The 12273-nt window shown below is 49.6% G+C and overlaps 1 protein-coding gene across 7 annotated transcripts; it reads left to right on the forward strand.

Annotated features, from left to right (window-relative positions):
* The first annotated feature begins 2947 nt into the window (after positions 1-2947).
* Positions 2948-11847, forward strand: LOC134105129 (uncharacterized). 7 transcript variants are annotated; one of them, XR_009942449.1, is made up of 4 exons: positions 2948-3280; positions 3427-6284; positions 7589-7687; positions 10499-11847. XR_009942449.1 is itself a non-coding variant. In XM_062557645.1 (2 exons), exons 1-2 carry the CDS (start codon positions 3232-3234, stop codon positions 10777-10779), a joined length of 330 nt encoding a protein of 109 aa, XP_062413629.1. In that variant the 5' UTR covers positions 2948-3231; the 3' UTR covers positions 10780-11847. The 7 variants fall into 7 exon arrangements, 3 of the variants coding, with proteins under 3 accessions (XP_062413629.1, XP_062413627.1, XP_062413628.1); XR_009942450.1 differs by having other exon boundaries at positions 3427-3578; XR_009942451.1 differs by lacking the exon at positions 7589-7687 and having other exon boundaries at positions 3427-3578.
* The last annotated feature ends 426 nt before the right edge of the window (positions 11848-12273 follow it).

Consider the following 12273-nt stretch of genomic DNA (forward strand, 5'->3'; position numbering starts at 1 on the left):
AGCAGGTTAGGGGTGAGGAACCAAAGCCTGAGGTACAGGCCACTCTGTCTACAATGAGGGAAGATGTCTGCGCCAGTCAGTTACAGGACGTTCTCCCATCCTTAGCAGTGGAAAAGCTAATTGAGTGGCAGAAAGCGGATACCAGTCTGAGGAAGTGTTTTGATGCAATAGAGGCCCCTGGAGAAACAGGCCTGCAGGGTGCTGCCTATTCAGTGAAGGAGGGAGTTCTAATGCGCAGTTGGACAGCACACAAAACCGGTGAGGACTGGGATGTTGTTCAGCAGGTAGTTGTTCCTTCGCCGCTACGACCGCAAATACTGTCGTTGGCTCATGATCCTGGATGGGCAGGACATCTAGGGATAACAAAAACATACAACCGAATTCTCAGGTACTTTTTCTGGCCAGGTTTAAAATCTGATGTTGTCAAATACTGCAGAACCTGTCATGTGTGCCAACTAATAGGAAAGGTGAACCAACCTGTTCCTCCCGTGCCACTTCATCCAATTCCTGTGATTGGAGAACCGTTCGACCGAGTGATAGTGGACTGTGTGGGCCCACTACCGAAGACACGAGCAGGTAACCAGTACCTTCTCACTATTATGTGCAGTGCTACACGGTACCCAGAAGCCATCCCCCTCCGAACAATAACGACCAAAACCATCATTAAAGCCCTGATGAAGTTCTTCTCCACATTTGGACTCCCGAAAGTGATCCAAACTGACCAAGGTACTAACTTCATGTCCAAGTTGTTCGCTGCTACAATGAAGAATCTGTCTATCACACATCAGGTCTCCAGCGCGTACCATCCAGAGAGCCAGGGGGCTCTAGAGCGCTGGCACCAGACCTTGAAGACGATGCTAAGAAAATACTGTGTGGAGACAAATACTAGTTGGGACGAGGGAGTCCCCTTTGTTCTGTTCGCTGTCAGAGAGACCATCCAGGAATCATTAGGATTCAGTCCCGCTGATCTGGTTTTCGGTCATACGCCACGAGGTCCGATGAAAGTTCTGAAGGAGCACTTGTTATCTGAAGTGTCCAGTAGCTCCCCTCGAAATGTGCTGGACTATGTTAGTGAGATGCGGGAGAGGCTGCATATCGCGTGCTCAGTGGCCAGAGAGTCCCTCTCTACCTCTCAGGAACGCATGAAGGTGCAGTATGACAGAAAGACAAAGGACCGCTCTTTTGTGCCAGGGGAGCAGGTACTCGTTCTCCTACCCGTACCTGGTTCGTCTCTCTCGGCCAGGTTTACTGGGCCTTATATTGTCGAAAAAAAAATAAGTGACACTAACTATATAATTAAAACCCCGGACCGCAGACGCTCCTCCCGTCTGTGTCATATCAACATGCTCAAGTCTTACCGTAAACGTGACGTTCCTGACGTGTCTCCCCAAGGACCAGTTCTGCCCACCTTCACCAGCGCAGCACTAGTGGTGCCCATACCTGAGGGGGACTGGAAGGAAAACGACGAGGATGGGTTAGTAACACGCAATACATTACAACAGTGTAAACGACTCAACAACCCGGAAATGCTACAAAAACTACCGTCCCTAATGGGACATTTAGACCAGAGACAAACTGAAGAACTCACCGCACTAATACATTCCTTTCTCAAAGTATTCGGCGAAGTACCAAGCCGCACCTCTGTTTTGGAGCACGACGTAGACGTTGGAAACACTCGACCTATTCGCCAGCACCCGTATCGGGTTAACACACATAAGAGAGAAATAATGAAGAGTGAAGTGGATTACTTGTTGCAGAATGGAATGGCAAAACCCAGCTACAGCCCGTGGAGTTCTCCGTGCATACTAGTCCCCAAGCCAGACGGTACGTCCCGCTTGTGTACAGACTACCGCAAAATCAACTCTGTGACTGTGCCGGATTCGTTTCCATTACCCCGCTTGGAGGATTGCATCGATCGCATTGGCTCCGCAGCATACGTGAGTAAACTGGACTTGCTTAAAGGTTACTGGCAGGTGCCTTTAACCCAAAGAGCGTCTAATATATCGGCCTTTGTGACACCAGACAACTTTGTGCAATACACAGTCATGCCATTTGGGATGTGTAATGCACCCGCCACGTTCCAACGCCTAGTTAACATTGTGTTTAAAGACCTCCCGAATTGCACAGCTTACCTTGACGACTTGGTGATCCATTCACGCACCTGGGTTGAACATCTTGCCACGCTGCGGTCAGTATTCCAGCGGCTAGAGGGCGCTTCATTGACGCTCAATCTAGCAAAGTGCGAATTCGGAAAAGCAACGGTGACTTATCTTGGGAAGCAGGTGGGACGTGGACAAGTGCGCCCCATTGCTAGCAAGGTTGAGGCAATAGCTAACTTTCCCACTCCGAACACTCGCCGGCAGCTGCGACGTTTTCTGGGAATGGTGGGATACTACAGAACATTCTGCAGGAACTTCTCAACCGTAGTATCCCCCCTGACATCCTTGCTGAGCCCGAAAGTAACTTTCAAGTGGTCACCAGAGTGTACCTCCGCGTTTGAGTCAGCGAAAGCATTGCTATGCAACGCTCCGGTTTTAGCTGCCCCCGACTTCGACAAACCATTTAAACTAGAAATTGATGCCTGTATCGTGGGGGCAGGTGCAGTCCTACTACAGGAGGGTGACGATGGTGTGGATCGTCCAATTAGCTTCTTTTCCAAAAAGTTCAGCCCGTGTCAAAAACGGTATTCGACAATTGAGCAAGAGACGCTTGCCTTACTTTTGGCACTCCAGTTCTTCGAAGTCTACGTTGGCTCAAGTAACGTCCCTGTTATGGTCTTCACTGACCATAACCCTCTTACCTTTCTTAGGCAAATGTACAACCAGAACCGCCGCCTCATGCGGTGGGCTCTGATCATGCAGGGGGACAACTTGGCCATATCACACGTAAAGGGGTCTGCAAACGTGGTAGCTGACACTCTATCCCGGGCTTACCAGTGAGGGTTGTGGGATGTGGGGTTCTCTGTGTGTGTCTTCTTGTATTTACTTTTTAGCTTGTAGAATAGATGTCCGCTTGTAGGACAGATGGCGTGACCGGATCGGTCCTTATAAGGCAGACAATGTGAATGGTGGAAAAGAGAGCACAGGAAAAATGAAGATAAAATTGTATCTGAGATAACACACCTGCGACCGAAGGGAGAGCCAGTTTGAACCCATTTTCAGGGCAAGGCCGAAGGCTGCAGGAGAGAGTACCAGACACTCATTGTTCGGGGAAGGCGTTTGTTACAGAAGGATGAACTGGGTTGAACCAACGTTCAAGGGCACCAGAGGGATTAAAACAGGTCAGTGCCAGAAGGCAGGCGGACTTTGGAAGGGATTTGCTTGCGATGCGTATTTCATTGTCTCCAGATATATCTGCGGAGAATTGCTCATGTACAACTTTTTCTCTTCTAAATAAATGTTAAACTTTTTAACTAATTTCCTGCAGTGGATTCTTCTATCAACCAACTCGGGTGGATAAGGAATATCCTAACAATTTTGGGGGCTCGTCCGGGATAGGAGTTTTCCTGCAGGGGGAATTCGGTCCAAGAGCTTTCACCTGCTGAACACTGCGTACTCCCAGGCCGGCCTCAAAACAAGGTAAGCAGAAACCTGTTACTAATTCTGCATATTGATTAATCTAAAATAAGGAGTACGCTGTGGATTGGTGGTGAAGGAACCAAATTGATACATGAGCAATTCGCTAAAGTTAATATTAAGGAAACCGGTAAAAGTGCACAACAATAGTACCGGCGAGTACTATTGGGTTTAGTAGGTACCGGCGAGTACCAAGGGATCTTCTATCCGACACAAATTAAAGGATCAGGGATCCTATTGGGTTTAGTAGGTACCGGCGAGTACTATTGGGTTTAGTAGGTACCGGCGAGTACCAAGGGATCTTCTATCCGACACAAATTAAAGGATCAGGGATCCTATTGGGTTTGGTGGGTACCGGCGAGTACCAAGGGATCAATGATCTGACACAAATAAAAGGATTTTGAATCCTGTCTTTGGTTTGGCAACCCCATCAGTTCCTGACGAGGGCTGAAGTCGCTAGGTGAGTGTCCTGGGGATTTGAGGACCCCCGAAAACTGGTCTTTGGTTTGGCAACCCCATCAGACCCTGACGAGGGCTGAAGTCGCTAGGTGAGTGTCCTGGGGATTTGAGGACCCCCGAAAACTGGTCTTTGGTTTGGCAACCCCATCAGACCCTGACGAGGGCTGAAGTAGCTAGGTTGGAGTCCTGGGGATTTGAGGACCCCCGAATCCCAGGGTTGGAGTCCCTAGGAGTAAAAGCTCCTTAAATCCTGGGCTGCAGTCTCTGAGCAGCTCGTGTGTGTGTGTGTGTGTGTGTGTGTGGGTGCAAGCAAGCAGGAGAGTAAAAAAAAAAGAAAAAAAAAGGGGAAACTGAGAACATAGACTGTCCGAGAGGTTAACATAAACTTTCGGTGTAATACATTGATTCTCGGAAGGTTAAGATAAACTTCCGTTGTAATACATTGATTCTCGGAAGGTTAAGATAAACTTCCGTTATAATGCATTGATTTCGAAGGGTTAAAATAAACCTTCGTTACAATAAAAGAATTCTGGAAGTATAACATAAGTTCTCAGAACAAACGGGGAAGCTTGCTGGAGCTGCGGAGAACATTTACTGTGTCACACTGAGGTGACCAGCTGTCCGAGCGGGTTAAAGCGATATAACTGGGAACTGTTGTTGGAATGGAAGATGAATATGATCGGGAAACTGTTGACGGCGGCTGGGGGCCAGCGCCGGGGTATCGATGGAAAATAATAAACGACCAGCTGAGGCTGTTGTTGGTGGCGGTGGGTGGAGAAACCACCGGGAAAAAGAAGCATGAGGCTGTGGAGCGCACGGAACGCGCGGTGAGAAAGTTGTTAGAAAAGAAAGGCGTTAGTTTGGCAGACAGGCTGTCACTGGCGCAGATTTTGTGGGAGAAGGAGAGAGATTGTAGAGAAGAAAAGAAGGAGCTTGAGTCGAAACGCGAGAAGGCGAGTGTGTTGAAAAAAGGAAAACTTCGTAAAGAGATGGAGGATGTGGAGGACATGAGGTCCGCATTGTTTTCGTACTGGATAAAAAGTAAAGCCGTGGGGAGAAATAACCAGGAACGGTGTAATGAGGAAAGACCACCGGCATACGATGTTGAAATAAACGGTGTGAATTCGGCTTCTGCACCTGCTGGGTTGTATCCTGTATTAAATATAACGGGGGGAGAGTTGGAAGTTGAAGAAAGTGTACCACTGCGGGGTTGTCGGGGCAACGAGGTAACGGGGGAAAGCCGGCCTTTCGAAGCGCGTCAAAATCGGGAGGGGTTTAAAGAATGGACGGACTCACGCACTCCGGGGAGAAGGGACAGCTCAGAAGTGCAGCGGAGAAATAAGGCGGATAAGGGAAAGTATTTAGCCGGGGCGAATGAGCGGGTGAAAACACAATTGAGATACGGGGAATCACCAGACATGGGGGAGAGAGGAAAAAAAGGCTCTGCCTCGGCTCAGGAGGAGCAAAACGGGGAATGCGGGGATAACAGCGACCCAGAGATTCACGGGGAACCGGGAAAAATGTATCCGTTATTCATGTCTTCTTGAGGGGTTAATAAATACAAGCCGTGGTCACTGGGAGACGTGTCCGCTCTAGTCGCGCAAATGCCTGCACCATCTGAAGGGGGAGATAAGTGGCTAAAACAACTCGATACGCTTACTAACGGACACACGCTGGCGCTCGGCGACTTTAGGGCTGTAGCAGCCAGATGCATGACCGCACATGATTTAGCGGACGTGGAAAACAGAGCGGGGGTGACCCGACAAGCCGATGACGACAGATTTTTGTATTTCGCGACGGAGATCGGGGACGCAATGCGCGAGAAATGGCCACTTCTAATGTCGACTAAAATACCGAAATTACCATGGGACGCGAAGAAAACCCCGCGCGCGTATTTGGACGAATGTAAAGAGACCTGGGTAAAAAGCACTAGCCATCATCCGGGAACGGAGGGCATACAGAGAGAATGGTTCAGACAGGCGGTGCTGGAGGGAGTACCAGAGGGGGTAAAAGCTAAAATGATCACTAATCCAGACTTGCCAGGAAGTGAATCTGCTGTGTGGGAAAGACATTTACTGCACCATTTACAGGACGCGACTGAGGAAGCGACAGGGGAAGAGAAGCAGCTAAAAGAATTACAGGCTCAGCTTCTTAGGCTTCAGCTCACTAAGGTCAAACAGGAAGTGAGCGACAAGAAGCAGAAAGGGAAAGACGAGCGACAGATGACAGTCCAGGCTGCCCCAGCTGAAGGTAACGCCCCAGATTTGTATCCACTCCCACCATGGGAGGAGACGTCGTATGGGACAGCCCAGGGGTGGGGCCCAAACCGAGGGGGCGGTTATCGGGGAGGTTACAGAAGTAATTACAGGGGTGGCGCTGGTCGGAGAGGATCATACGGTGGGGGAGGAGAAAGAGGCGGCTACCAAGGGAGAGACGCTTGTTTCAACTGTGGTATGGAGGGGCACTGGCGCATGGAGTGTCCTAGCAAAAAGAAGAGACAGGGGAGGGGCAGGGGTGTCCCGTCTCGGGGGGCTTGGGCCCCCAATCCACATGCTGCGCCACCTAGGGGACAATACCCTGCACTGGAGGACTGGGGCTATGAGGCGGATGCCTCTCAGTGACACACCCCGATGGGAGACTCCGACAGCAGGGGCAGGGCAGACCCCATGCTGTCACTCACGGTACTGCAACAACAACTGCCGTTTCTCGTTGACACTGGGGCCACATACTCCACCATACAAGCAGCGGGCTCGTCTGCTATGTCCAAAGACAGTGTCAGCGTTATGGGATTCTCCGGGGTGTCACAGAAACTGCCTATAACAGTCCCCCTACCGGTGAAAGTGGGAAATCAGACATTGACTCACTCTTTTGTTGTCTCACCTCAAGTTCCAGTGAATCTTATGGGAAGGGATCTTCTCATCAAAACAGGGGCTTCAATCTTGTGCGGCCCGGACGGACTGAGTGTCACATTGCTGGATGGAACTGTGTTGCATTGCAATGACAATGGACAGACTAATGGCCAGTGGGTGATGCAGCCACTGCAACAACAACAGTGCGCAGACATTTACTGGGGCCTCCTAAAGCCTGAGTGTCCTGACATCCCAGGGGTGATGGCTCTTTACCAAAAGTGGAAGCCTTGGATAACTCTTCTTGATCCGTATGTTTCTCCTCCTGACCCGCCTCATGTAACATTGTTCTATGATAGACAAGGGGATGATTGCTACTGGGATGAATTTATGGGGCACTTAGAGAGCACTGAGTGGGAGGTGACGTCCCAAAACCTCTATGTGGGCCCAGAAGGGGTAGCCACAGCTGTTATCCTCTCTCCTGATCAATTGAAATGGTATTTAATGAGCCAAGAGGCGGTGCCACATGTATCGCTGGCTCTGCATCCCAAACATCAGGCTAAAGACTTGGGTCCAATGACTAAACGAGCAGTGCTGCTAGATGACTGGGTGTGCACTCAACTGCCTGATGTTTGTTTTTCTCCTTCCGCTAAGATGTACAGAATTTCAGGGAAAGCGAATAACACTGTCATTTTAACGCACGAACAGGTGTCCAGAGACCACGGAAGGGAGAAGACCGACCATCCCCACACAGCTATCCTTCTTGAGAAACTTCCAGACTACCTCTGGTCCGAAGGCCCGACTGACGTAGGTTTTTGTAACACATGTAAACCAGTAACGTTTGAAATTCAAAAGCGACCCCCCTTTTGGCAGTCCCAATACCCTCACAAGCCAGCCGCGGCAGAGGGGATCAGGGACACTATAGAGGGACTCATTAAATCAGGAGTACTGGAGCCCTCTCAGTCCGCCTGGAACACGCCCATTCTTCCGGTAGAAAAGGCAGCAACTGGTAAATATCGCATGGCACATGATCTCAGAAAGATAAACGACATGCTGGTAACGACAACGGTACCCGTCCCGAACCCATACACTGCGTTGACTAGTCTAACACCACAACAACAATGGTTCACGTGCATTGATTTGGTAAACGCGTTCTTTTGCATACCACTACAGGAAAACTTGCGGGATGTATTCTCATTCACATATGGGAACAAGCAACTACGTTATACTCGGCTACCGCAAGGATTTGCTCTTTCACCTGGTATTTTCAATCAAGTGTTAAAACAAGCATTGACAGGTTGTCCGCTCCCAGAGGGCACGACGCTGATCCAATACGTCGACGATATCCTCCTCGCATCCACTTCAGCTGAATCCTGTGTGGAAGCAACAGACACCATCTTACGCTGGTTGGCCACGACCGGTTTCAAGGTCAGTAAGTCAAAGTTGCAGGTCGCCAGGCGGAAGGTTTCGTTTCTGGGGAGAGTGCTGTCAGGAAGCGGCTCAGGGCTCTCAGCCGCGCACAGGTCCAGTATTCTCCACCATTCGCGTCCACAGAATGTAAAGGAAATGCTTTCCTTCCTAGGACTCACGGGGTTCAGCAGACAATTCATTCCGCGTTATTCAAATCTCACTCAGATTCTACGTGCAAAGGTAAACGAGAAGGGGATGAGGAACCTCACTGCTGAACTCGATTGGGACCAAGAGGCGGAGGAGGCATTTATTACACTAAAAACAGAGCTGGCGCAGGCCGCAGACCTTGCAGTTCCAGATTACAGCGCGCCGTTTTACCTGGACGTTTCTGAAACAACAGGGGTAGTAAATGGGGTTTTGTTTCAGAAAAAGGGGGAGGGTAAAAGGAAGGTGCTTCTGTATATCAGTGCCATGATGGACAACATGGAAAAACGACACCATGAATGCACACAACACGCAGCAGGGGTTGCAAAGCTATTAATGAAAACAGCACACATAGTCATGGGCCACCCACTACACGTGCTAACAACACACAGCATAGTAGCTTATGTAAACTCACAAACTTTCACGATGACGTCACTAAGACAAAGAAGGCTGAGCAAGCTGTTAGAAGCTCCAAACCTCACCTTCACACATGAAGGCATCAACATGGCTGATCACATGAGAGAGGGGAAACCACACCAATGTGAGTACAAGGTGGAGCTGGAAGCAAAAGCACGAACCGACTTAAAAAGCACACCACTGACACACTTTGATTGGCAATTGTTCACTGATGGCAGCTGCTTCAGACATCCACAACATGGGTTGCAGTCCGGATACGCGGTAGTCAGAAGTAATGGGGCAGGAACAGAGGTTCTGGAAGCGGGGAGAATTCAGGGTCAACAGTCAGCACAGAGAGAGAGCTGATAAGAGCGCTACAGCTGGCAGAAGGGAAGGCAGTAAACATATATACTGACTCGGCTTATGCGGTAGGAGCAGCTCACGTGGAGCTGGGGCAGTGGTTAAGAGCAGGTTTTCTGACGGCTGGAGGAAAACCGATTAAACACGAACCAGAAATGAAAGACTTGGCGGCAGCCTTGGCTCTACCAAGCACAGTGGCCATTATAAAGTGTAAAGGACACGAGCAGTCCAACAGCACGGTGGCAAAGGGAAACCAGGCAGCAGATCAAGCTGCAAAACAGGCTGCAGGGTATCAAATGGGGCTCCAAATGGTAAATGCAGAAGAAGAGGGACAGTTGGGGCCACAACTTAATGAGGAGCAAATTGCAGAAGCCCAAAAGGGGGCGTCTCCACAGGAGAAAACGGTGTGGAAACAAAGAGGGGCTACGGAGGCTGGAGGCCTCTGGAGGTCCCCGGACGGTCGTCCAGTGCTACCACCTGAAATCAGAAACAGGTGTTTGCAGGAGGCACACGGGATGGCACATGTGGGACACAAACAGATGAATAGGAATCTTTGTCACTGGTGGCATCCGTTTTTGGCAGACATGACACGTGAATATGTTAAGACCTGTAAAATATGCATCACGTTTAACCCAAAACCGACGGTGAAGCCGGAGATGGGGGTGTTTCCGTTGACATTGGTGCCGGGACGGGAAATAGTCATCGACTACACTGACATGATCACCCGATGCGAAGGTAAAAGGTATCTCCTGGTATGCGTGGACGCCTTGACCGGCTGGCCAGAGGCGTGGCCCACAAAAAAAGAGGACAGTAAATCTGTTATCAAATGTTTGATAAACCATTACATACCAAGACATGGGTTCCCTGAGAAAGTCAGGTCTGACAACGGCACACACTTCAAAAATCATGACCTACAAGAAGTGGAGAGAATGTTGGGTCTGAAACATGCTTTTGGTACAGTATATCACCCCCAATCCCAAGGGAAAGTAGAACGCATGAACCAAAACTTAAAACAAAAATTGGCTAAAATCTGTGCACAGACAAATTTAACCTGGGTTCAAGCCCTCCCACTTGCATTAATGGCCATCAGAAGCTCAGTCAATCAGGGTACAGGTTTCACCCCATACGAGCTGACCACTGGAAGACAGTTTCCCGGACCAAGCGCAGGCTTGAAGCTCCAGCCTGACCCGGAGACACCAACAGGTGAGTATGCAAGTCATTATAACGAACTACGAGCTCTCGTTTCAGATTTTGCGGTCCAGGTGCAAGACAGAACCGGAGGGCAGAACACCCCTGATCCCCACACAACAGCCTGGGTCCTCCTGAGGGTCATTAAGAGGAAGTGGTCGGAGCCACGGTGGACAGGACCATACCAGGTGGAGGAGAGAACCTCACACGCTGTGAGGCTGAGAGGAAAAGGGGACACCTGGTACCACTGGAGCCAGTGCGCCCCTGCGGACGAACCGGGTCGCACTCTTCAGGACATCCTGACAACGCAGCAGAAAGAGACGGAACTGGGCGCTGGATAGTGCCCGGACGTGCTCTCGGCGGGCAGTGACCGACAGACACCCAGTGCATGGTGTTCTGTGTTGACTGTCTACAACGAAAGAAGAAGACCAGCGACGAAGAAATGCACAATGCTATCCTCTCCTCTCCTCTGTTCTATCTTTCTCAATTCTCCGCAGTTAGTTTAGTTGAAATAGAGAATGTTGAGTACGCTTAATATTTCCATAATTGCTATGGGGGGGGGGGGGGGTAACGGTTGTTATTGCATTAGCTCTTATATACTTAGCTGTCACAGGTTCCACCTTGTTTGTTTGAGTGTTATTACAGTGTTGATACTATATAGCTTGGGTTGTTTTGGGGTATATCTTTCTGTGAGTTGTTTGTGAAATCTGGTGGAAAGGGAGCGAGCCACAGTAAGCGACAGAACCAACACTTGGGGGTCCCTTCTCAAAGTCAGACACGAAAAGACAGGGCGTGGCGTAAGGTAAGAGGTTTAAAGGTCCGGGGGGAGGCCCTCCTCCATCAGTATTGAAGGGCGGAGAGGACTTAGAGGAGGAGGTCGACCCGGCAGACTTACTCCATTAGTTAGGGTGATCTCTGTAAGAGATCAAAAGGGGGAAATTGTGGGATGTGGGGTTCTCTGTGTGTGTCTTCTTGTATTTACTTTTTAGCTTGTAGAATAGATGTCCGCTTGTAGGACAGATGGCGTGACCGGATCGGTCCTTATAAGGCAGACAATGTGAATGGTGGAAAAGAGAGCACAGGAAAAATGAAGATAAAATTGTATCTGAGATAACACACCTGCGACCGAAGGGAGAGCCAGTTTGAACCCATTTTCAGGGCAAGGCCGAAGGCTGCAGGAGAGAGTACCAGACACTCATTGTTCGGGGAAGGCGTTTGTTACAGAAGGATGAACTGGGTTGAACCAACGTTCAAGGGCACCAGAGGGATTAAAACAGGTCAGTGCCAGAAGGCAGGCGGACTTTGGAAGGGATTTGCTTGCGATGCGTATTTCATTGTCTCCAGATATATCTGCGGAGAATTGCTCATGTACAACTTTTTCTCTTCTAAATAAATGTTAAACTTTTTAACTAATTTCCTGCAGTGGATTCTTCTATCAACCAACTCGGGTGGATAAGGAATATCCTAACAGGGTAAAGCGGAAAATTGTACTGTACATGTACAAGCTGGGGTTTTGCAGCTGTTGTGGGGGGGGGGGCGTGTTACGGCCCTGTGTTCCACAGCAGGGCCTTGTATGTGTGTATGTGCATTTGTTGTTGAAGTTGCTTGTGTGTGTGTGTCTCCTCTTAATTGACAGGATTTACCACCCCCCCCCCTGATTGGCTGCGGACCCAGGATCGTTAGTGGCTGCACCTGGTTTGGAGCTCAAAAGGCCACAGTCTTGAGGCCCCAGGTCTCGCTCGCTGGCTCTGCCTTGACATGTACTATTGTATGGTCAGAAAGTTGTTTTTTTGTCAGTGTGGTTTGGAATTTACTGTTCTGTGGGTGTTTTAGTT

This window comes from Pungitius pungitius, chromosome 15 (assembly GCF_949316345.1).
Source record: "Pungitius pungitius chromosome 15, fPunPun2.1, whole genome shotgun sequence".
NCBI lineage: Eukaryota > Metazoa > Chordata > Actinopteri > Perciformes > Gasterosteidae > Pungitius > Pungitius pungitius.